The 26,627-nt window shown below is 41.3% G+C and overlaps 2 protein-coding genes across 2 annotated transcripts in view; one reads left to right on the top strand and one right to left on the bottom strand.

The window, feature by feature from the left end:
• Positions 1–500: 500 nt before the first annotated feature.
• Positions 501–7,492, bottom strand: LOC128424714 (Golgi phosphoprotein 3). The gene is made up of 5 exons (XM_053411059.1): positions 7,081–7,492; positions 6,519–6,650; positions 4,928–5,042; positions 4,096–4,256; positions 501–2,934 (listed from the first exon to the last, which is right to left on the bottom strand). The coding sequence occupies exons 1-5, from the start codon at positions 7,288–7,290 to the stop codon at positions 2,671–2,673; spliced, it is 882 nt and encodes a 293-aa protein (XP_053267034.1). The 5' UTR covers positions 7,291–7,492; the 3' UTR covers positions 501–2,670.
• A 16,576-nt stretch (positions 7,493–24,068) lies between these two features.
• Positions 24,069–26,627, top strand: part of itga1 (integrin, alpha 1) — a 56,454-nt gene continuing 53,895 nt past the window's right edge. The window contains exon 1 of the mRNA XM_053411040.1: positions 24,069–24,422. Within this exon, the coding sequence (XP_053267015.1) occupies positions 24,374–24,422 (49 nt within the window). The 5' untranslated portion in view covers positions 24,069–24,373. The remainder of the gene's footprint in view (positions 24,423–26,627) is intronic.

The following is a 26,627-nucleotide window of genomic DNA, read 5'->3' as shown; positions in this document are numbered from 1 at the left end:
GTTTACAGTATCTCCGTGATAACACCATGAGGATGTGTGTCACAATGTCCCACAGTTCAAACCCACGCATGCAGAGCATCACCTTAACCTCTCAGCCACCTCGTCCTGTACGTACACCTCCCTATCACAGAGTTTGAGAAAATATTGACAGATAACATTCCTGTTCCCTGATTGTTTTCTCTGAGGTACATGGAAATCTGTATGTCAACAGTCACATCAAATATGGGAAGATATTATAACGTTTTGTGAGTAGAACGCAAATCTTCCACCTAAACTAATATAAATTGTATAGTCGCAACTATTTTCCTTATTAGGCTAATTATTTTTCGCAATTATCCAATTGATCATAAGGATTCTAAAACATCCCTTCTGTGTTGTCCATCCAAGAATGTAGGATGTATTTTACAGTAATGTTAAAATGGAAATTCTCATAAAAAAGAGCCCCAATTGACTTATCGTCTCATGAAGTAATATAAAAGAAGACAAGAGCAAACCGGTGCTAAATTCAGGCACTTAAAGGATCCTTACTTTATTTTGTGTGGTAATACAAAAGCATACAGAACTATAGACGATAGGAGAGAAGATCCCTTTCATTGAATTCCTTTAGATCGTACACATAAAATGACTAATAATTACATACAAGCCTTTTTCTGTAGCTACATCCACAAGTACCCCAGCCCTCCACCAATAGCATGCATGGTCTCTTTGCAGTAAACAGATCTCAAGAGCTCTTCCTACCTACAGGGGTTTTGTAGTTAGAAAAATAAAACAGACAGAGCAATATGCCATGAGCCAATAGATGATATAGCTTCATACATGTATCATACCAATCAAACCAGATTGATGTTTACAATTGTGACTTTATATGGAAACGGGAGTTTTCCCAGACCTGCACCAAAGCATGTTAGGACAGTTGCTCAGTGTTAAACTAGGAATCATCTGGGCCCTGTCACCTGCAGGTATAAAACAATTCAACACACCCACATGGGTTTACTAGGTTGACATTATTAGGTGATGTACGAACTGAAAATTACATTACATTGCAAGAGGGAAACTTAAAGACTGGGTTCACTCAAGTTACAAAATGCATTTCCGTCACTTACCTCTGTTGTTATGATAGTATAAACCACGGGACATAACGTTCTCTGATCTCATAGGGGCAATCTCTTTATCTTTCTTTAGAAAGTCCTTCACAGTGAAGTCTGTGGATTAGTCACAGGGAAACTCCTGCATGAAATGTTGCATTTGAATTATATTTACTGCTGATCTAGAAGGAAATTAATTTCACCCTCATTGCATTAGAATAGAAGCCGATGTCTCAGAGGCGACGGTCTCAAAACATAATATGACAGAAGCCATCTGCAAGGCTGGATACCACTAGTGTTAACTAAGAAAATATATATAGATTTTTATATATAATTTGGGTGAATTAACCCTTTAAACTTTTTTCTAAACTGAAAAAATTACTCACTAGCCCCCCCCCCCCCCCAAAAAAAACGTCCTCACAGAGCAACGCCCACTTAAAAATAGTCCAGAGGAATGATTTTAAAGTATTCATCATCAATAGAGATCAATAACTGCTGAGAAAATAAGGGACATCTCTCTTTTTCTTTACCATGGATGCTAAGGTCAGAATCCGATCTTCACAAGTGGGTATACTCAACTCAAGAATAATCCCTATAAATACTATCCGACCTACAGGGCTATTGACTGTGCAAAAGAGTTGCTAAATGACAGGCTAGTCCCAAGCATCGATTAGCTACATAAATAAAAGCGGAAGACGCGTCTTGTTGTTGAACACAGATTGGACCCTAGCTAAAGAGAAGCGACCTAATACGGTAAAAGATATTTGTTGACTCAAGGTTTAATTCTTCATTCAGGTCAGTCGATGAGTGCCAAATTACCCAGCTCAGTCTCGATGAAGCAGGAACTGAACTTGCGTTTATGTCGGTCCTCTCTCTCTCTCTCTCTCTCTCTCCTCCCCACAATGCAATGAGGAAGAAAGGAGCTGGAAGGGAGTCCGTCAAACATTCAGGTAGTGTGTTCGAATGTTAACCCGAAGCATGATCTCCCAACAAAAGTGGGAATGAGTAGGTGGAAGCAGGAGGCCTGCGTGGGTGCAAAGAGCGCCAATAGCTTGCTATCCTTTGTCCTTGCATAAGCATGGGGAAGTGTGGAGACCAGGGTTTGATTCTGGTCAGGTCTTGTAATGGAGAGTTTCCTTTGTGTAGAAGGGAAAATTGGCCTCAGTCATAATCTTCATATTCACCATGACTACTTCTGCCGTCTGCTTTGTTCTCTGATGCCGTCTAACATTAACAGAAGCCCGACTGTTTGCAGAGTCAAGTGTTTACACATATATCCAGCCTCAAAGTGACAGATCACTTACCTCACTGTGAAAAAGCCGCCAGTCACTTGTAATTTAGAGACTTTTCCATCCAACCAAATGTGACTTGCCAATCACCACCACCAATCAGATTGCACTGGGTTAATATGCACTATCCCCTCCCCCCACCCCCCCAATTGTCCTCCGGAATAGATGTACAGTACAAACAGGCTCCCCGACAGATTGTCTCATTAAAGTGAAGTCTGTCTGATTAAGTGATGTCCTTCAACCAATTAAATAACACAGACCAAAGCCAGATCTTTCAGTCCAACCAATCAGGTGTTTCATTTAGTAAACGCGGCCACGACAGCCCACATGAGTTCGTTGACGTTGGGCTTCGCGCTCTCTTTCTCCGGCTCCAGCTCTAGCAGAGTGTGGACTCTTTTCATGCCCAGGTCGTACTGGTCATCTTGGAGTGGGGCGAAGGCATTCTCCAGAACATCAGACGAGTGCGCCAGAAGGATCAAAGACAGGATCCGCTTGTCCATGCGGTGGGGGTCGTTGACCCACTTCTCCAAAACAGACTCCTGGACCTTCTTGACAAGGCGCTGCAGGGAACAACAGGAATATGTGTGTTTTATGCATCACGTTTAAGCTTTAAATACATTTAACTACGTAAAGGAAATAGTAATTAGGCAATATTAAAGCAGTAGTTATAGGTATTATAATGCATTTGATTTATTGCCGGGATTAAGATGAGAAAACAATACTGCTCTCATATCCGTTTTCAATATGGAACAATAGCCTGCAGATGGTTCACTTAACTTGAATTAAAGAATGGCGGCTGTGGTTAACAATAGCATGTCAGTAGATTTCATACTGTTCATATGTTAACAGTGGCACAACCATTGTAGATTAAGGCAGGGAAACCGTATGTCCATGTAGTTCTAATCATTTTTTATTACAGCATTCACCACTGGCAATCAAACCAGCCAGCAGCCACTTTTTCCTGACACAGTTTCATTCTTGTCTTGTTCACCCTTCCCCACCTTAAAAATTTAATTTGGCATCTCTATGCTGCTGTCAGTGGTCACAGGAAGTGTTGTCAGACACACAGACGAGACATTAGTGAGAAGGGAAGTTGTTTCTCAAAAGAGTTACCTCTAAAATCACAAAGTTGTGACTTGCATTACAAGAAAGCAGCAGTGTTACAGACAGCTGAAGACATGTGTATTTTCCTTAACAAAAATAAAGTCAAGCAAATGTGAAGACCGCAGTTCTTGCCAAAGAGTGTTTGTTTGGTCGCATGCTGAGGTTCAAGAAAGACGTGTGCTAATGTTTTTGAGTTAGAAAAGACACAGACAGTTATAACTAGAATGTGGAAGTGTTGAAATAATTAAATTGGCTGCCAATGCTGACATGATGGCTCCTGAGAGTTGCTTGGTTAATGGAAACATATAGGCTGCTAATCATGGGTTGTAATTTCTCTCAAAAGGCAGGGAAGGTAATTCGCAGAGCAGATACAATATGTATGCTGTAGCAGTAAAAATACATGCACTTTAATTTCAGTTGGACTTTTATTGTCCACATTCTGTTCAAAGCTGCTGACGTTTAGGCCGAGAGTGATTGTTAACCTCGTAAAAGCTGAATAACAAAGTTCACAGACAATCATTATGTCAAAAATCGGCCACAACACTCATTCAAAGGCTTAATCCTCCATTACTTGAGAAGCTGTATCAACCCGACTGCACAACAAAGAGGCACTTTACCTGTTTAATGGAGCCGTTGGTGAGTGGATGCGTGGTCATGTCGAAGAGCAGGAAGTTCTGTTTCTCGGTGGTGAGGACGCCCTTCTCGACCAGGTTCTTAGCCAGACGCTCACGAACATTTCTCAGCTGGTAGTGCAGCTTCAGCGGATTCCAGGTCTCTCCTGAACGGAAACAGCACATCTGCTTTAAGACATTTGATGTCAGTGTTGTTTCATCACTTAAAAGTGTTGAGTCGTCTCTCGGTGGAGAACGATGTTGCGAGAAGTCATGTCCGGTAATTTTAAAGATCTTTATTCTACCGATTCCAAATGAATTACGATACAATTTGGATGAGTGGTGTTTATGGTTCTATCAATTAACAATTTAGTCAACAAGCATTGTAAATAAATCGATCAATTACTCAAAGTACTCTGATAACATTGTTTTATGTATCATTTCTTCTCTTAATTTGTGGGTTGTTCTCAAAATCATAAAAAATTAATTTTACAATTTGCTGCAGCCAAGGGGACATTTTCAGTTCTCTTGTTTTAAACAAACACAAATTATTCAATTTATTGACATATAGGACAAAGAAAACAACTAATCATCATGTGTGAGAAGCCCGAATCTGCAAATATTTGACACTGTTGCTTTAAAAACTACGGAAATTATACAATTATCAAAAAAAGCTGGCAATGAATTTTTACACCAGTCAAGGGACTGGGCAACCAGTGCAGATTGAAATGTAAGAGGTGTGAACTTCATAATGAAACCAGGTCACATGCTCAACAAGTGGCAGTGAGTTGATCATTTTAAGCTTTGGTTAACAAACAGGGCAGCGGTTTTATCTCACCACTCAGCAGCTCTATCCAGCTCTGGACCGTCTCAGGAGGCTGGGTTTCTTTCACGTGCTTCAAGGCCTCGTCCAGCAGCACGTCTCCCGTCGGAGCGTCTGACTTGCAGATCACCTTGGTAAACATTTATAAAAAACATATTTGAACTACGATCGCCGACAACGCCTCTTATTAAACAAACACTCACCTAGACAGGATGCTGCAAGAACAAGTGTCTACAAATGATCTGGTTTAGCTTTTGTGGGCTTATGAGCTACAGGTTTGGCAGGGGGGGGGGGGGGGGGGTTGGCGTTCTTAGCAATGTGCAGTCAACCGGTCTCTACAGAAGAAATACTTCCTTTTGTTTACCAGATAAATTGACAGGGTGTTGTGCGTCTTGTATTACATAAGAACATTTTTGGCAAGTGACACTGATCAAATGTGCAACCTGCATACTTCTTCTGTACACCTGAACCCATATAACATGTAAACTGGTGAATAGCATGTCGATCAATAAAACCTTATTGATGACATTGTAACCTGTTTATTGAGCATAATTTATGTTATTTGTATGTTTTATTTTGGTTGCATGATTAATTAAGGGGTTTGTGCTCGATTATATGGAGTAATGCGTATTTGTATAGAGATTTTCACATACGAGACCCAGAGATTTGGAGAATAATGTATTATAATGAGAATGAAGTCAATTCCCTGCGAAAAAATAAGTAGTAATTTTACTAGAAAAGGTCAAAGATACGACCAATGATACCTGGCAGTCGACCACCATCGAGCAGTTCCTCCCCCAGGTAGTTCTGTCTTCAAAATAGTCACACTTTCTTGCACAAAGTCCTGATACATATAATAATGTGGTGCTGATATGACCAAAGATATAAGTATTCATGAATAAGACGTCCCACTTTCCTCATTCTAACACAGGCGACTGGCTGGTCTACTGGTATCCCCTCTCTAACATGAAGCCTAGCCTAATAGTAAGACCTAATAACAATATTTCAGCTTTATTCTAATAATACTGTAAATGTAGGTGTCTTTTCTTCTAATACTGCAACGTTATGGTTTTGAATTGACTTTTTTTATTATTGTAATACTACTTTAATCTTGTAAGCGTAATATTTTCGTAACATAATTAATTTACTCTGGTAATAAAATGACTTCTTTCTTGTAAATTAACAGATTTTTCGACAACATTACAACATTGTTGTGACAACTATTGTCTTGAAACATTAAGACTTGATTCTTGTAAACATAATACTTCCTTACGTAACATTATGAATTAACTCTGCTAATATTGTCATATTAAACCTTTTCCTCATAATTTTACGACTTTATTCTTGAAAGTTTTATCGTAGAGTTACATCAACTTTTTATCTCAGAATCTTACGAAATGATGAGGCCTTTACTCTCTGATCATGATCTTCTTGCTCTTGAATAACTACTTTGTCAGTGAAGAAGTTCGCTCCTGTTCGCTCCAGCTCGCCACGTCTGTCCTGCTCAACCCAGCCCACCTCGGCCCCCTCCGGCCTCGGCCCTGGTCGCTCTACCTCCCCGGGACGCACCGACTGTTTACCTGACCACATCAGCGCGGTGCCTCACCTTCCTGGACAGCAGGCTTCTCCTCCTCACGCCGCAGGCCTCCAGCTGTAGCCTCCCTCTGAGAGCCAGCTCCACCAGCATGCACCCGCGAAGGCCGGAAGAAATACAGTCGTTCCAGAAAGACGTGTAGCCCTGTGGGCAGGAGGAGGAGGAGGAGGAGGAGGAGAAGCAGCACACAGTGAGCAAAGGTGCGGAACTTGTTTACTTTAGCTGACGTGTTAAGCAGGCCGGTGGGTGAGTTGTCAAACAGGAGGGAAACTGCCCCAGAGACACGGAGCTCAGCATACCGGCCATTTCACCTCAACACTCGGCTACACACGCCGAGAGTTGTTGGGTGTTGACAATGTGTGTTAGTGACACGCTGCCCTACGAACACTGGCTAACTAGCTTAACGTTACACTTTCAAACAAACCAACTTCCCCCCCTTCCTCCACCAAACCAACCCGGGAATAGTTAGCCACCGACGGGATTAGACAAATTAGCTGGAGGTTAAGCGGAGCGACACTTTGAGTTAACGCTTAAATTACGAGATTTACAGATTGGGAAAAAAGCGAGCCCGCACCTCTCGGTCCTTGAGGCCCAGCAGCAGCACCTCCTCCATCAGTGTGAGCCTGGTCTCCTTCGAGTCCCCCTTGTCGTCCTCCTCCTCCTCCCCGCGGCGCGCCTCCTCCTCCTCCCCGCCGGACTCCCTGTCCTTGTCGACGGCGGCGCTGCGGATGGCCTCGCTCCGCCGCTGGACGAGGCCCGAGTTCCTCTGGGAGAGAGAGTTCATCGCGGCTGCGGCAAATTGATCAGATGCGGGGAGAAGCGGCGTCCTGGACCGGCAGGCGAGCAACACGGCATGAAACCCGGGGCGCGGACGTGGAGACAATGCAGGGGGTCGATCGGATGAAAACTGCCGAGTACGTTAAGCCCTGCTCGGGATTTCTGCTCCGACTCCGTCCACTTCCTGATCCAACATGGTGGCCGTGTCAGTGACGTAGGGTGAGCGCTGAACGGACCTGTGAACGTATCACCCGTGTGGCCTTCACGGTAATCGGAAACTGTATCACTGAAAGTTTTACAAAGTATATTTGCACAACCCACTCTTTAAAAAAATTAAAAAAAACATAATTCTGACCCTTGCAGCGGATAGAAATGAAAAATAAGCCTATTTCCATACAAACTAAAATATGGATAATAATAATAATAATGTGGCATGTGCAAAAGTTTATGCATCCATCAATTCTGAGGATATAACAATGTTGACCCTTGGTGTATACAATCACACCTAGCCTATTTGTAATATAAAGTATGAATGCAAAATATTTGATCTCTGTATCAATAGAACAGCCTTTTATTCATAAAAATGATTTATTGAATATATAGTTTTTATATATTATTAAATATATATTATTATGCACTATAGCCTATGAGCACTAGATGGCAGCATACGTGCACCTTCTCTGTTTCTTCCTCTGTGCGTGCAAAGTGATGCTGCTGCATGTTCTTTGTAAATCAGAGGGAATAGGAAAGGCGTTCAGTCTTGATACATTTATTGTCCTTTGTGGTGGACATGTCATCTTCTGTTTAATAGTATAAACGATATGATTGACAGCTGTTAAAATACCAACACTGTAATGCTGATATACAATCCCATCAGACTTATTTTCTTAACTTGTAATTAGGGCTGTGAACAATTTGTTTTCATCCTTAGCAATATAACAACATCCAATATATATAACATATAACTGAACGACCTCAAAGGTGTTTTTGCTGCCATTCTCTTCTCATGGGGAAACTTTTCTCAGGAGCTTAACTGAAACAAAAATATTCATTTAGATATAAAGTTTGACTATATAACACCGTCCTATACTTGTAATGTCATTTGTGGTGTGGTGGGCATGTTTCAGAACTGTGCTGAACTTTTATCCACTTCTGTTTATTAGATTCCCATCCACCATCCGATACAGTCAGACAGACATCTGATAAAATTTGTTCTTCATCTTAACGACGAGTCATAAAGAGCATAGAAAAAGGATCCCTGCTGGGGAGTATATGAGGCTGCAGTTGGCTGTATGTCAGCTACTGCCACTGTATCACTGGCAGACATCCATGTTGATGATGATGATGAAGCAAATAAACTCCTAAACGTCCTCCACTTGACCTTCTACTCCCCTCCAATCTGCTGGTCCCCAGTCTCTCCATCTTGTCCAAATTACTTTTGTGATATGAGGCCAAATTAGTTGTGAAGGAGGTGAGGAAAAGAGTTGAGACGAGGTTCAGGCAAAACCCATGTATTCAGTCCTGGATTGTCACTCTAATGGAAAGGAAGAGGAAAGCACAAGTATAACATTAACCTGGGCCTAACATTAAGCAGGATCTAATTAAGTCCAGTTGTTATAAACCGTTTTTTTCTTGCTAATATATCAAATATCTTTAGAAACATCCTTCTACTCACCACAAGAAACAAAAGTCCGGGCCATGATAATACAGATAAATTAAAACATCCACGTTTTCTATTGTCAGCTTGTGTTCTTTCTCCAAAACTAGAGCATGGGAAAAAGTTGCTTTTGTCCTGTCTTTTAAAGAGGACATAAAATAAAAAATAAAATATGAAGTCATATTCACAAAGGCTGGATAAAACTCAAAAAAGCTACAATAACACATGTTCAATAAAGGAAAAGGAAACTTCCGATAACCTGTAGCGGTTGTGAAAGGGCCTTGTAAAAATGGGTTTTGTCAAGTTATCATGCTTTTAATACCAGTGGTTAATGTGTTCTTGAATAGTTGTAAACATTACCGAAGTCATTAAACTGCAGGTGCTTCTTTACTACAGAGCATTTATATATCCTGTGGTTAAACCTGATTGTTATTATCGCAGGTCACCCATTGTTTTATCTGTAGCCTATAGATTTCATTATTTAAAATGTCTTGTTTTTTAGTTTTCACAAAACACCTCCTCCAGCAAGGGAAACTCACTCAACAGATTGGGGTCGGACCTCACAAAGTATGTTCAGTGAGAATTATTTATCATAACAATGTGTCTCAATGTTGAATATCATTCTGCTGTTGAATATGTTTTCCAGTGTTGCTGCTGTGAGCCTGCGTGCAGTCTGTCAGTGAGGACGAATCCCTCTGGAGACGCCGCTGTCCTTGTATGGTCAGTTGTGTCAGGTACCGGGGACTCAAACCCAACCAGCTGTGAAACATTAACAGACGACATGAGAGCTGCGTGTACTGAGTAACTGCGCTTATCGTTAGGATTCTCCAATCCCCAAATATCTGATACCACCACCCACACTCATGCAGTTGTTCGTTGTTTTTTACAACACATCCAAGCTGTGGTTTAAACATGGGAGAAATGAAAAGAACTAAACAAAGACCGGCCGAATAAACATATTTAACATGATTGATTATTAGGTTATGAGGGGTTAAATTAAGTAAACTCTGCTGGTGATTAGACCGTGCTGTTAAAGGTTCCTGGTGTGATGTTTCGGTTTCCCTCAGGAAGACTACAATTATCAGCAAGAGTTCCTGAACGGTAATGAATAAAGTACACGATTTGTGGCACGTTTCCGCTCCGGGGCCAGGACCTCTCAACAAGTGAGTTCAAGTTCCTGATAAAATTCTGTATGACCGGTTCCATAAAGCTTCGTATCAGCTATAAGCACAGGATCTTGAGAATCCAGATATGATAATAGGAAGGGAAAGAGCTTTGTAGTAAAAATATGATCTCATTCAGCAACAGCCGATGAGGAACGAGGGGATTTAATCAGAGACACGATGATGATGTTGATTCCCTGTGGGGGAGTGAGGTCACCGCTGAGGCAAACACTGTTACAGTGGGGTTAAAGCAACGCAGCAATCAAATCTAATACAAGGGAGATAATAATCGTTAAGTGTATTAACTATCATAGAGTGTATATAGCTAAGAAATGGTTCCCTAACCGTTTTTCTCATGCAAAAATATAATTTGTAAATATTTTCTTATAAAGTATTATTATATTTGAATTTTAAGGTATTTCTTAATTTAAAAACAATAATGCATGTATTTTTCTATAACTTACTTGTGAGAATAAGATTCTATCTGAAGGACACAAAGAAAAAAATCCATTGGGCACTTTTAGGGCTCTGTAGTTGCATTCCTAACATTGTAATATTTTTCCCCTTCCATACTGGACTCCTGTGACTCCATGTTTCTTCTCAGCTGAGCGGTGAGGAGGTCAGCGCTCAAATGTTTACGCCTGTAATCCTGAACTAAACGTGCTCCTGTACGTTTGTTCTGTAGCATAAATGACGGCAGCAGACCTCAGTATGAACTTGAGCCTCAGCAAACACAGTTAACCCAATAATCCCTTGCGCCCTGAAGGATTTCAGTTCAAAATAAGCCGATGCTTTGTTTCTACCGTTGTGGTAGATATACTGTATATAAACTATAGTCCATACTGTACATGCCTGCGATGCCTTGTTCAGGCAATTCTTTGATTGAGCGTTTGCACCTGCATATTCTAGACATAACCCGGATAAAATGCTTAAGCTCACCTCACTAGAAACATTTATTTTTATATTACTTACAGTATAATAAAGTTATTCTGTTAAATCCGTATATACACCTACAATAAGCAGTACAAAATTACATTTACTCATACTGTACACGACATACTAACAATTTTGAAGTGTTTACATTTTCTGCAACAACCCACTACAGTTCAAGATCCAATATTTGTTGTTTTTAGTCCGCTGTGTTTATTTGAAAACCTTTGTTACGAGATCGTTTTTACAGGATAATTTAGATCCACTGATAACAAATCTGAAATGTATGCCAACAATATTTTTTTACTTTTTGCTAGTTTATTTAAAGTTCCTCTCTGGAAGTCCTGCATTCACAATATTATTAGTTGCATGTGCTGCAAGTACTATTTAGAAAAATTCCCATATACTGCGATTATTTTATCATTTTATCATTGAACACATTACCGATTAGTCATTGTATAGCATTTTACAGATGTTATTGCTCAACATGAAGATTATTACAACTGCTTTAATGTTGTCTAAAGTGCAACTTGTCATAATGCAAAATACGAATATTGCATATTACACATTATATTTCTCTCTGAATTGCTGTTCAGTAAAGTTATAAGCTTAAAATTAAATTAAAAATGATTTACAGTCAACCACCCATTAAGGTTCTCCTCCCTTATTGCACTGTATAGTCAATCATTGAAGTCACAGCTTGTATCACACAAACTGATTAAATAATCTTCTTGAGAAAGTCATAACACGTCAGAAACGGTCTACAAGTAACAAACACTTTCCTCCTGTCTGACGTAGAGAAGCTCCTTAAGCACGGCTCGAAAAATTCCCTGGAGAGATGATTCCACAGGCCATCGGAAATATGCTCAGTGTAAACAACCATGTCTGCTACTAGCACAGCCAAGACAGTGGGCCGACACTCGGACCATGTAGGTAGCATATTTGCACACGGTCCAAGACGACGAGAAGCTGGAGCATCAGAGCAATGGGTCTGGAAAGATTCTATTAGTAAATGTCCTCGTGAAAACGTCTGAACAGATGCAAGGAAAAGATTCAACCGAAGAGTAAAGTTTAAATCAATTAAAAACACTAAAAACACAATAGCAGATTTCAGTTAAATGTACTGAAAATGTGAAAGCAAGCAGAAAGTGTCTAGATCTTTTAAATGTGTAAACATTACCCTTGACATGAATCTTTCCTGACATATCAGCTCATCAGCTGCTGCCCCTCTGACACTGGTAATAAACCTTTGGGTTCCTGTGAAGCCTGCCAGAGATGTGTGGTTTCAAATGGCCCGCACCAAACATCTGTATTTTTCACTTTGTGCCATTTTGCTCGGTGATCGTGCAGCTCTGCTCTTGACGAGGAGCCTAAATCACTCCCCAGAGCTTTAGAGGAGGCCACACTCGGGCCCATATTGGAGCCATTTCCTGTCTCTGGAGTGGGCAAAGGGTTGACCCTTAGTGCCCCATCTATATAAATGCACGGGAACACGCTCACATACACACACACATACACACACTCTTTCAAGACAACACCCCCACAGAGCGAGCAAGGGGAGTCACTTACCGTCGCGCTGCTCTAAGTGAATTACGGAATCTCTCAATTGCCTGCTATGCCGCATCTCACTGGAGAATAATGGCTGAGAAAATATAATTATATTTAATAGCTTGTGATATTCTGAAGCCCCAGTGAATACTCGAAAGGCTGAGAAAAAGCAGAATCACAATTTTTGGGGATTTTGTGGGGAAGGTTCGAGAATGAAGATCCTATCAATTTTCTCGCAGCTTGTTAAAATAATAAGAAACAAGATAGTCAAAGAGGCCGACCGGCACGGAAATAATTGGAGAATAAAGGGTCACATCTGCAACCTTCTCCCTGGATTATATGGTTTCTGTGGTTTGCGCTGGTGTGAAATGCAACAGTGGGTGAAACAGAAGCTCCGTGCAATTCACAACGCGAATATGATCGCAGCACGTCCAAGGACACGCCGGCTCCGGGGTCAGGTGGGCTAAATAAGTCTGCATGCCACACACACAGCCAGCAGTTAGAAAACTAAAACAAAAAGAAAGTGAAAGGCAGAGAATAATGAGGCGAAAGAAAGACAGCAGAGAAAATAATGTCTGCTCCAACATCTGCTCCGGCGATAGGCACAATTACGGGAAGTGCTTTGCCTTCGCCCCATTCACAGTGACATGAACAATAAACACAGCAGTGAGGCAATACATCCATGGTGTATAATGCAAGTGACCCAAGACCAATGTAACTTCTCTGCAGGGGCTTGAAACCATGTATTGAAAGGCTGATATCTAGGACACAGATCAGTAGGAAGTCTTCTATCACGTACATTCGCCTGAATAAGCTGTTGTCCAACAATCAGGCAAATGTAAGAAAGCATTACGCTTTAAAGAGGAATGTTAACACACACTAATCTTTCTTTTTAAAGGTTTCTTAATTTGAACCATTCAAGATAAATCAAAAGCTGGAGTTAGCCTGATTATAATTGCACGTTAATTAGCCACATTTTGTTTAAAGCAACGATAATTGGTGTTTTTATAATGAGACTGTATCAAATGTGCAATCTATCTGACAGATGCCTCGGTTTTAAAGAGTTAAGCTCAGTGTTAACCTGTCCACAACTTCTCTGCTTTCTTTCACTGTGGCTGCGCTCACTGTGTGAGTTTAATGAAACAAAGCTCGAAAATATCCACTGTACACTACCTGCTCCGCACCAAGCAGACACAGTTAACATTAGCTGGGCAATATGGTGGAGCTAAAACCAAAGAGCCCGATTTTTCTCTCTCAGGAGTTGGTAGAGACCAAAAACAGAGGTAGAAGAGAGTGAATATTTTTTATTAAGTATTACATATTGACCAGATGGCTGGAAACATGACTCCAAATAAATGGTGTTGTTTTTTTAGTTGTTGGATGAGTTAATAATCAACAGATTGCTCACGTGAACTTAAAAGGTGGTGACCAAAGAGATGTTTGTAAAGATAGACGACATGACAGGTCATAAATCCCGCCTCCTCCATGTTAGCAGATGGCACATGGACCATACTAAAAAGTCAAAGCGCACGTTAAGCACATTTTTCTCAAAGATGGTTTCCGTCATTCTGTTAGTTTTAATCACGCTGGCCACACATTGGTTGATAGAGTATATCAGTGTGACCTTGATACCGCGGCTCCTTCCCCGGACCGCCACTATGCAGACTCTTGTTCTTAATGTGCAAACTGGTGCCGTTCATATGCAGAATATGTTTGCTTCATATCTGGATTTAGTTGCTAAATGTAACAAAAATACAAAAATTCATCAGAAAAGTTGTTTGAGCAATATTTGTAGATAGTTGTAAGTTCTAGCTTACACATTGTGAACAAATTAATTTGTCTACTTATAGTATGCACTGTATGTGTCCCTTAAGTTGTAATGTAGGAGCTAAGAGTCTTTATAGGGTTCTTTTTCTATTTAGCTTCAAGATTGGAGTGATCCTCCCTTTCCTCTGTTCCCCCCCGGTAGATTTCTACAGGAAGCCTTGAACAATGGGACCACCAGAGGTTCTGAAACCAAGCTGTAAGAAACGTGCTACACACGCACACACACACATACACACACACACACACACACACACATATCAGTACAGACACACGTATGTGACCACGTTGACAGTGTGCACAGAGAAAGTCAACACGCAGTCATCCATTAACTTGAACATTAAATACAACCTCCCACTGTTTATAAGATGAAACCACTGGGCTGACAGTCGACCAGTGAGGAGACCTCTGATTAGCTCAGGGAGACTGAGAGCAGCTGAGGATGCAGCAGCACAGCAGACTTCATGCTGAACGTTTGGTTTATTTGCTCAGCAGAAGTGATGAAGTAGTTCAGGCACCCCTACTCAGTTAAAACAAAACAAACAAAAAATGGTGGAAATTATGACATATATATTTAGCTAAATATTGTATTTAAGCACCGTTCCGAGGGCTTTGATTTGATCCGCTATTATACTTCTCTACATTTCATATAAAAAGTATCTTCATTTTTTTGAATCAGATGTAGTTTAATTAGCTTCAGCTTAATTTCTAGCAGTAAAACGTCCCTTCTACATGAATGCAATAGTAATCATCCCTCTGTACTATTATATACAACTTGAGCTGCAGTGATTAGTCAAATAGTCGATCATCAGAAAAATAATTTGCAGCTAATTCAATAATTGATTGAGTGGTTAAGGTACTTTTCATGCTAACATGGCATTCTTGTTTGATGTCTTTGTATATCTTCTATATTTTTGTATCGTAATAAATATCTTTCAGTTTTCGACTGGTTGGATAGAAGAAGACAGAAAAATACCGTCTAGGACATTTTATACTATATTTTAAATGTACCATCTGTTAATCCCACAACTGGCATTTTGAAAATAATGACAAATGCTGTGTATATACAACAATATAACAACACAACATTCAATTCCCCATTTGCCTGCATTAGAAAATACTTTCACTTTTGATAGGTGAAGCACACTTTCCTGATAATACCCCTGTATTTGAACTTTGTTGCATTGATACTCTTAAACATGTATAAGATCTGAACACACAAGTACATCATAGCTTACCTAAAAGTGAAGTGTTGAGAATACCCAGTTTCAGTGCAGATGTGGCCAGTGCCTGCTAATAATACTACCCAGATGACTTCTTGTTCTGTTCACTAGTTGCGGTCAGAGGCCGACTGATGCTCACCCCAAAACACGAGGTCTGTGGTCGAGAAAGTCAGGTCAACGTGAACATGATGAGGGGGCATGAGGACCTTATGATCTTAATCATCATCTGGTTTCACGAGAGGAGGTAGGGCAAACACACACACACACACACACACACACACACACACACACACACACACACACACACGATATATATGATATCCCCACCGTGGACTGCAGCCTAAACCTGAGGAGATGTGACCCAAATATCCCCCCCGCCCAGGGGTTCATATTCACCACAGACTCACGCACCTAAACTTAATCTGTGAAAAATTAACTTATTCACAAAACTGATCTGGGAACACATTGAGCACAAAATTAAAACTGCGCTGTTTCAGGTCTCATTCATTTGTAAACTGTTAATTGTCCTTTACTCACACAGAATGCAGAAAATGCTTCTGTTTATTGTACGTAACTTAAAGCACCGTGTGTGTGCGTTTGTTTTACAGATATATTTCACTGACAGTGCTCAGCTTTACCGACTGTGACAGATGACTGTAGCTCATTCCCCGTTACTCAGAGAAGCTCTGGATTGGATGAACAGGACCGAATTGGTCGAATAAAATGTAATGAAAGTCAGGTGCATACTTTACCACAGAGTTTAAACAATCAGTATAATATTACAATGGAACCAGGGAATATATAAACTCACCATCGCTCCATCACATTATCAAAGAAATGGCACTTTTGGTAACACATTGTTTTATAGGTTCTGTATTTTCCAGCTAATTTCTCGGAAACTTTATGTTGTGGTCCTGAGAGCTCATAAAATATGTGCGAATAGAAAATGTGTTGCGAATACTTGCAACACATTTTCACATATTTAAAGAAAGTGATCAACAGATAAATACAAGCAAAAGTTTGAGAAATAATCAGGACAGTTAAATACAGGGAAATGAAAATTTAGTAAGTAAATGTCACATGACATTTCACCCTCATACTAGATTGTCTGTGTGGTCGGGACAGAAATATATATAGTTTACGGTCTGTTTTGTAAATAATGGCGAGTCAAGAAAGCTGGGGGGGTGGTCTACAACCCTCTACTGACTACTTCTTGAAATGTCAGGGAGGGGAAGGGTCGAAAGGTCAGCCTTTACAAACCGCTCTTGCCTCCTCCCATGTCGACAATGCTGCCATGTCAGATGTCACACCAAGTAATTACTGCACCCTGAGCCGAATATGATATCCTCCAATCACAATGGCTGCGTGACATGCCAGAAATATGATGTCACATTCTGGAAACAGCTGTGCATGTGTGTTTGCATGTGTGTGTGCATGTGTGTGTGTGCATGTGTGCATGCCTAATGATGTATGTGTGAGCAGGTCTGTCTTGTGGGACGAGACACAAAAGTCATTATAGCAGCTCAGTATCTGCTTCTCACAGTATGAAAAGCTTTGTGCAATAACTTCTTGAAGGGGAAACTGCGTGAAAGCGCCCGCGGGGAGCGACCGCTGTCTCGATTTGGCGCTCGTGATTCTTCAAACAATCCAGTCCACTCAGCGAAGCCCCACCAAATTTCCTGTACACTGACACCAAGGTCTGGGGACAAACTTCGACGGAAATCACATTCCTATCATTGTTAGGCTGCCACAGTCGAGAAACATAATGGCGTTGAACTTTTTCACTCTGTTTCCACAACAATGCTGTTAGTCGTTTTTACAGAGTCCACAGCCAAGCTAGCAGCATGTCGACTAAGCACTCAACACAAACGATGATGGGAATACCATTAGGTTCTTTTAAGGTATTTGGTGGTTTATATTCAATATTGGGCAAATTTAACTTTTAGTCAGATGATATAATAAACTATATACTAGTTTACTACTACTACTACTACTAATAATAATAAACTTTATTTAAATAGTGCTTTTCAAAAATGCAGTGCAAGGTACCTTACATGATAAAGGTAGTTAACAGATAAACAGAAGCTTGCAAATGATACATATTGAGACAATAAAAGATGTTTACACAAATAACCAATTAAAGATAAATCATTAATAATAGTGCACATAGCTCATCAGGACTGGGGTTCGCTCACGTTAGCTGGGCTATCTTGATTCAATTTTTTACACTGAATGTGGGCATTAGGTTAAACACTTGACTTGGATTGAGTTTTGAGTAATAGAATGTCGGTTCAAGCAAGAGCGACGCACCAGATTTGAGCAGTTTTCGACAGAGGACGCATTTCTAATATATCGTCTGAGTTTGAACTAACTCAGTTGTTATTTTGCACTTTGTGTGTTGCACTACATGAAGGGTCAGTGAATTGGCAAGGTTTTTAGAGTTCATCCCAGGGAGAGCAAGAGAATCTGCATCAAATTTGATTTCAACATTTCAGAGTAGTAGTCAGAGAACCAGTGACCGGGCAGTAACCGACACTCTGACTCAGTGTTGTTAGAGTCAAAGGGGTCGAGACCCTGCACTGGCCCTCGGTTGAGAGACATGAAGCAGTGAGATAGACAGAGCCGCAGGAGGGAGGAGACCGAGGAGACGTCTAATTGCTGCCCACATGTGTCAGATTGATGTTTTCAGCTGCCCAAGGCGAGACCGGGGGGTGTCTTTGAAGATACTGGGTTGATTCTTCTCACATGCATCAGAAAATTTGTTTAGTATATAAATGCCAAAAGGTTGTGGCCTTTTACTGGAAAATAAAGTTTTACAAGTTAGGCGTGGGTGCTTTGAGGGGCACCATGGGCTCTCATGTGCTCAGACAAAGCACAGTCAAATACCCAAGACAGATCCAGATATCACGTTGCTTTTCACGAGTTTTTTAGGACGAACCATTTCCTATTTGCCGATAATGAAGAAATATTTGTTATTGACACATTTTCAGTGAATAAGAAAACAATTAAAAGAAGGGGCAGAGAACAGAGGCGCAAGAAATAGGGAAGAACCGAAGGCTTAAACTCCCTTTGCTCTGGTTAATGTTAAGAGTTCAGAACATTGTCGAAACCTGTCGTCATCAAAGAGGAATCAGTAGAGATGGATCTGCTTTATTTCACACTGAGCTGATTAAGGACTTTCTTTTTTCCCCCTGAGCTTCATCCACAGTTGTGCTTGTAAGCCGTCACCCTCGCTGCTAACGCCAAAGGAGCTCTGTGGGCTTTCAGGGTCACCGGAGGAGGGTTGTCTCTCTTACACACTTCATTGTTTGTTACAGATTAAGAACAGAAGCCATAGTCAGACTAAAACAGTATAGAGCCTACATGTCCTTATATAGCAACAAGCTGCTGTATTACTCACGAATACAGTTCCCGACTGCAGAGACAAACTTAGAAAGCAGAATTGGCTGCTTACTCTGTTTGGGTTTGGTTAATAATCTCAATAGATATAAATCAGTGTTAAAGCAGCTCAGACTTAGAAGCTACAAGTGGCTAATACACGTGATAATTTACGACAAAGGACAGATCTAACGAGGAGATTATTGGTCACAGACCCAGAGTATCTTTATAATGGACTCGGAGTTTGGTTAATTTTGACCTCTGACCATTCTCTTCTCCTGGCCACTCGGGGGCAGCAGAACAAGCTGAAGACATCGTCCTTTTTAGCCGTTATGGTGAATGTATGCGTCCCTAAAACCAAAACCATAACCTGGACACAGCTAAACACTTTGTTGTGTGATAATTCTCAGTCGTTTGTCACTCTCTCATAAAAGTCAATCCTTTGGTTCATTGATAAAATGATGGTGTTGATTATTATTTTCAATATAACTCTTATTTGTCCCTTGAGGAGCATATGGCATCGGCCAATACTGGGCCTCTCCCCGTGTCAGACCTATCTCTCACCACAATATTGATTGAGATTGACATTGATTAGTATGGGTTAAATCTTTTGTGAGTCTAAAACTTTATAGGTAATTTCCTGATCCCCCCCCTTCAATCAACAGATGTTTTCATATTATCACACTTCCATTGTTTCACAGGTACCGCATCAGCGTACAACGTTATAGCAGGGAATGCCATACATAGTAAATGTTTACAGGGAGCTGTCATTTTAAAACACAGCCCCTATCTCTTGTTTACATTACAGATTCCACAGATGCTCGCTGTGAATAACTTTTACTGCAGGGGGGAGGTTGTAATTGTGGGAAGGAGGTCCTAGCTTTAGCATAACCCACTGATTGACTCAGTCTGTTAATAAATATTGTCTGTCATACGAACTGAGCTAATTTCCCTCCTTTAATGGGATTTACTGTGCTCGGGATAAACAGTTCGTCTTCATTGCCTGAGTAAAGCCCGGCGCTGCAATGAGCAGATCAGACATAAGGTATGCTGATTTACGAAAAGTGTTTTTAGAGTATTTTTATTCAGGGGAAGCATTTGTTAAATTGAATGAAGGTGCCTTTGATTCATTAGGGACCCTGAGAGCCTTGTATCTTGCTCCTAATGCCTTCTTCCTGTCTGCATGTATACAGACAGTTGAAAGGGGGAGAGAGAAGAAAAACACATTAGAATAGACTTTCACAATAAAGGAATATAGTATAGCAGGATGAAAGACAGGGGGAGGTGGAGGAATAGGAGGAAGCTGTGCAGGGGCCAACAAATGAAAAACATGGAGTGCTTTTACCGCACTCTTGTTACAAGAAGGAAAAAGTGTACAAGTGGGTTGAGATGTGTGGGAGGATGAGGAAAGGGGGAGATGGGTGGGGAAGGTTACGGTGTGTATAGTGAGGAAATGCACGGAAACTAATCAGAGTCTTCCTGAGTCTCAGCCAGAGGATCAGGATGGACCCCTGTAACGCTGTCTCATTCACAGGGAGTTCCCGAGATCCTGTCTGATGCAGATGTTTGTGTAAATGTAAAGCGTGCACGTGTCGTGTTTGCCTGGGTTGTGCATGAGGCCCCTCGTATAGTATGAGCGAGCAGCTACGCAATGAGGAAGGCTACCACAGGATATACTTGTAGAGAAAACCACTCAGTCTGCATAGGTGAAGAAACGGACTTGATGTTTGTAGTTCTCTGTAAATAGAGAGGTCCATAATATTTACACACAGAAATGGAGAAGGATACCCGTGGTTCTGCTGCTCTGTGACAGAAGACGTGGAGACAAACGGGGGAGTTGGTGATGATTGTTTGACAGAATGTAACCGATAAATGCTCTGAGGTAAGAAAGTTACAAGGGATGGAGCGACAAAATAAAAAGGGAGACTTAAAAGTAAATTTGAAGAAACAAAAAAGCAGACGATTACCCAAGACACTATGAGCGTTAGGAGTTAAATACATGAGTGGACTGTGGGAGCACTTGTCTTATGAAACTGTCCTCCCGAAAAGAACGACACAAACGGTTCTTTCAGCAAGTGCCTCAAAACAACTCCTCTTAACTGCAGACTGTGTATAAAGATGGAGGATGCATCTCCACCTCCGGCCACTATCCAGAAACGAAGCCTAAATATCCCAAAACATTGACGCTGCTGTCTTGTGGATTTGGAGCAGGAATCTGTCCAGCAGCGATCGGGGGATGGAACCGCGGCAGCGCTGATACATTTGCTCGACCAATCGCGAGTCAGTCTGAGCTGTCAATCAGGACGTAGCTTCAAATATCTCAATCAAATCTGCCGCCCTCACATGGCTATGGCAGATTTAATCAAATGTTCATTGTTGACGCTGTGACGTCCTGTACGCTGTACTAACCTCAACGAGCTACAAATTACAATCCAATGAACTATAATCTCTCTCTTAACCTAATCAAACTTTTAACTTTGTGTTACGGTCTGTGAACTCTCCTTTCCATCCCATAAGAAACACAAACTGAGACAAACAAGGTACTTTTTTGTTACTTTTTATATCTGAAAAGCAGATGGATACAGTCCAAAACAGTGACTTAATCAATGTTCTCTGTGTAAACTTGGCTTAGTTGTCCCAGAATGGTCTGATATTGGTTACCAGTGGTAATTGAGGTGTCAGTAGGAATCTCCAAGGTAAATACTTGTGGTTTCTATGGTTTTGTGACATGGTTTCCAACGTGTAATTACGAGGAGCAGTGTGATGCCAGCTGTTTTTCCTCCAGTGGTATGATATGACATGAGTTAGCCGCCAGAGGATTTCTACCTCTGAAATATTTCAAATTGATGAGAATAACATACAGAATAGTGTGAAATTGGCTGAAGATCTTTTACAAATCGGAGGACGGCCGGTTCTATTTCAGGATTGTGGACAGAACTGCAGGGTATTGTTTTTTAAGTGAAGCTCCCGGCTTTGAGAAAGTAAGATACTGTGACGAACAGGGAAAAGCAGTTCTGGCATCATAGCGTAACACTGCACTTGTATGAGTGTATCTCTGAGCCCCTGAACTAACACTGAGCACCACCCTCGCTTTAATAATCCCATGATAATCTTCATGTGATTTTTGTGAGTTCTCCCCAGCTGTCCATCTTGATTCCGAGCCCCATTTAACACTATTTGTAACCTGCACTTTCTGTAACTATATAAGCCCTCCGAGGCTGAATCCGAGGCCTTTTCATTCCAGCACAGGGACAGTAGGGGTTAAACACAAGCAGCTGAACAAATGTATCACTTTTTGTGTTTCTTCCATCCAGAAGAAATCTAGTTTCCCAGTTTGACAGTAAGATGTGACTTTATCAGCAGAGTCATTAACTCACAGCAGAATAAGAACGACTGGATATTGAATGAAATGTAAAGTTGTACCCGTATCAGATTCCACTGATTGAATTAACAAGGATAATTCAGAATTTATGATTTATGAGCTGCAGCTTATTATAATGCCCACGCTGGCTGTAGCTGTTCTGAGCTATGTTGTTCAGGTGTCTTAAAACAACAGCTGCGAGATGCTGCTCTGATACATTTATCATTGAAAAGACATGTTTAGACATGAGACATGAACTCATTGTATATTTACAATACACACTATTTATATTTCCCTGTAAAGTGTCAATCTTAAGGATTTTCAGTAAAATAAATGTCTGTTAAGTGACCATATATTAGTGAATGAGGTCACACATTGGTGACTGATATTTATTTGCAGTATTCTTAGTGAAAAGATAGTGAAAGAAAAGTTTCTGCCAATGCAAAGCAGACACGTTCAACGGCTGCAGCTTCACGTTAAAAGCATTTCACATGCTCTGAAACATGACCTTTGCCTCGACCTTTATATGATATTTATTATGTTTGTCGGTGAGCTAATGCGCTTACCACAAAATGTGTCCAGAAAATTGTAAGACAACGGCCATTTTATGCATTTTATCACAGTGGATCAGTTTGACCGGTTTCAGGCAGTAATGTAAAACGACAGAGAATCCACAGTGATATGTTCAGATGAAGAGCAGCAGTCGACTTGGCTGCTCACCTTCAACTTCTTCTCACCGACCCGTGTTGCAGTGTCCTGCTGTTTGCAGACTTGTGCCGTGTGCAGCATTAAATCATATCATTATTGTTCTGAGACTGTTCGAAAAAATACATAAAATTAAATAAACCTAATTTGTTTTGCATCTTCCAGAATTATGAAACCTTTGTTAAACCTAATTTGCTGTCTTTTCTACCAGCACAGAAATCCTCAAGATTGGCTCTGAATTGGTGAAAGTTATTGCACAAGTAGGACAACACACTGCAGAGCACAAATACAATTATAAAATAGTCTCTTGTTTGGACAGTTTTAGCTCCTGAAAACTACCTTTCAAGAGCTACAGAATAAATTGTACATATACATCACACCGGTGGTGACTTCAGACTTCTCCCTTCACTATAGTGACCATAAAACTTTCATCACAACACCACAGCTGCTGAATGAAAGTGGAGCTCTGGCCAATATATTCGCACGGAGGGCTGAGTGCCAAAGTGGTTAAAAAACCCACCATGCTGCTGTTTGCATTGGATAGTTGTTACTTTAGATTGTTGCAGCAGATCTTTGAATATGTTCACTGAATACACTGTTGTTGTCTTTGGTTTTAGATTTAGTCCTTTATCCTTATAAGTAAAAGTTCAACTGGAATTGAGTTAATACTTTTCTTGCCCAGACAATAGCCACAGTGTCGTTTCCACACTAAGTCCTCCATGTTCTGAGGATGCAGTTATGATGCAAGTATAATGAAACTATTAGAATGATTCTGAGTTTACGCAGTGTTGGCTACTGACACGGTTGAAGTGACTTGGATCAGTGGCACGGAGCGAACTGTGGAAGTTGAGACCGTTCTGCTGTTCGGGGGTCTGGCAGTTGTGTTCCCCCTCTCCTCTCGGTTATTTCCCATGCACTGGTAGACCTAGCCCCCGCGGAAGGCAGTTTATGAGGTCCCATGCATAGTGAACTCCTTACAACTCTCCCACCCACCCACCTTCCTCCTCCTCCTCCTCCTCATCCTCCTCCCCTGTTTCTGTCTGTCCCGCTCGCCTCCACACGCAGAGACGACACGCAATGGAACAGAGCTCCTCATCCCGAGACTCTGCAGCGTGACACTTCTTCTTCTGAACACCCAGTCGCTGCTGCAGCACAGGAAATGCCTGGTGGACTCGTGTTGTTTGTGGTTCAGCTGTGATCTCTCTGCTCGTGCGCGCATCGGCCGTGAAGAGGAGGAAAACAAGAGAAATAAAGTCTGTGGAATAAACTGAAGCTGCTGGACCCACTGACTGTGCGTCAAGATGCTCGGGACCAGACATCAGCTCACTGTGACAACCGTGGCATGTGTTGGTGAGTAATGTCCTAATGAGAGGATTTAAATGTGGACTGATTATAGGATGGGATAAAGAGTGACTGGTCGGTGGGGAGCGCGTTTTTCTGCCGCGTCAAGGTCTCCTCCGGCGCGGCGCATCTCTTGCGCACTCACCGTCCACCGGCTTGGATCATCCGGGTCTGCATAATTGACGACCGGGCGGCTAAAAGCATGCATTAGGTGCGTCCCTCCCTTTGCCTGCACCACAGTGTCCTCGTTAACTACTCCTAAATACTTTCCGTATACGCATTGGCCACATGTTGTGGAGGGGAACCACAGAGTAGCCTCCTTAATTGCCTGTACGCGCAGCAGCATGGCACTGCCTCATATGATAAACACATTACAGTCCATTGCGCCTTAATTGGATGTTGCCCACGCCAGTGTTTACACAAGACTCCAGTGGAAAAAGAGATTGAAACTTGGTTGCATTTTCTGCTCTGTCATGCTTATTTCACCACGTCCCCATGTTTGCAAACCATGTCGGTGGCGTGAATGTTCCCACAAATCATCAGTGATCAAATTAGATTTCAGTTTTTAAACACTGGAAAGTGAGGCTCTGTGTTAGTGAAGGATTTTATGTGTTGGTACAAGGGAGTCCATCCAGAGATGGGATGTGATCCCATGGTTCAGATCCACAGCAGCAGCAGCAGCAGTGGATTAACTCCAAGGTCATGACCAAGTCGTTCAAACATGAGGATGAGGGGGAAGTATCAGGGAAAAGTTGAGTGAGCCACTCCTCTGAGTTTGGCGGAAGAGAAGAAGAGGTTAAAGAAGAAGAAGAAGAAGACGAAGAAGAAGAAGACGAAGAAGAAGAAGAAGAAGAAGAAGAAGAAGAAGAAAAAGAAGAAGAAAAAGAAGAAGAGAGTAAAAGAGTGTTTATCTCTCTGTAATTCCCAGATCCCTCCGCTTACATGTGATGCTGTGGCTTGTGATGGTCATTAGAAAATTGAGTTAGAGATGGAGATTAGTTTGTGTGTGTGTGTGTGTGTGTGTATGTGTGTGTGTGTGTGTATGTGTGTGTGTGTGTGTGTGTGTGTGTGTGTGTGTGTGTGAGAGAGAGAGACAGAAAGAGAGAGAGAGAGATTGTATATGGATCAGTAGAGGCTCACAAAAGCAAATCCTTATCATCACATCACCACATCCAGAAAGCAGGTTTACTTTTGCCCCTCCACTGGGTCACAACCAGTGGGGACATCTTCACTGATTTATTGCAGTGATCTATTAATAACTTCTGTCCACTTGTGGTTCTGGGTCCAGTAACATAGTCTGAGCTCTTAGACATGACCTCATCTGGGTTACACAGGAGGTGGAAGGCCATGCGCGGGCTGGGAGATCCCAGGTTTCTGCTATCGGAGCTACCTTTGCCTGCCTTCAGAGGCCCACATGTGGTTATTGTAGTGGCAGCATTTAATCTCTGTAAATTCCTAACGGAGATGGGGCTACAGGTGGTTTGAGTTTGGCGTCGCAGAGGAGAGCAGCATCTGGCTTCAATCTGCTCACGTCGGACCGCAGTGACCGAGCTCGCTAAGGATGTGAACAGCATGGGCACCTTTACTCGAGACTAGGACTGCAACTTATGATTATGTTCATGTTATGGTCAACCGATCAATCATCTGTAGCTCATTTAGTTCCTCAGGGTATTATTTTATTTGACAAATAGTCTGAAATGTCTGAACGGATTGGTGATCAATCATTGGACAGAAAAACAATTTGTCACTACTTTGATAATCAAGGACTCAGCTTTCTCATTTCCAAGCAATTGTTATGTGTTGTTAAATTAATGTTAAAAACTGCCAAACGTTCTGTAATTGTCTTAAACTGTCATTTATCATTATGAATAAATACCTTTGAGGTTTATGGCTTTGGGTCTAACAAAATAAGATATTTGAAGATGCCACTCTGTCCTCAAGGAAGTTGTGATTGGTATATAATCAAAATTGTTAGACTTTTTATAAAATGAAAAAATAACAGAGCGTTAAATATTGAAAGATAATGAAAACATTCGTAGGTTGGAGCTCCAGTTCAAACCCCCTGAAACATAATTTACATGGATACAAAACAGGAAAAAGCATCAAATCCTCATGGAACCAGATGTTTGTTTTTGGTCAATATCTGACTCAAGCAGTTAATCAAGACGGATTTCAACTAACTGTTATTGTTATTGTCTCTTAATCCATCCATAA

Source organism: Pleuronectes platessa, chromosome 19 (genome assembly GCF_947347685.1).
Source record: "Pleuronectes platessa chromosome 19, fPlePla1.1, whole genome shotgun sequence".
NCBI lineage: Eukaryota > Metazoa > Chordata > Actinopteri > Pleuronectiformes > Pleuronectidae > Pleuronectes > Pleuronectes platessa.
This window is presented reverse-complemented; position numbering and strand designations above follow the sequence as displayed.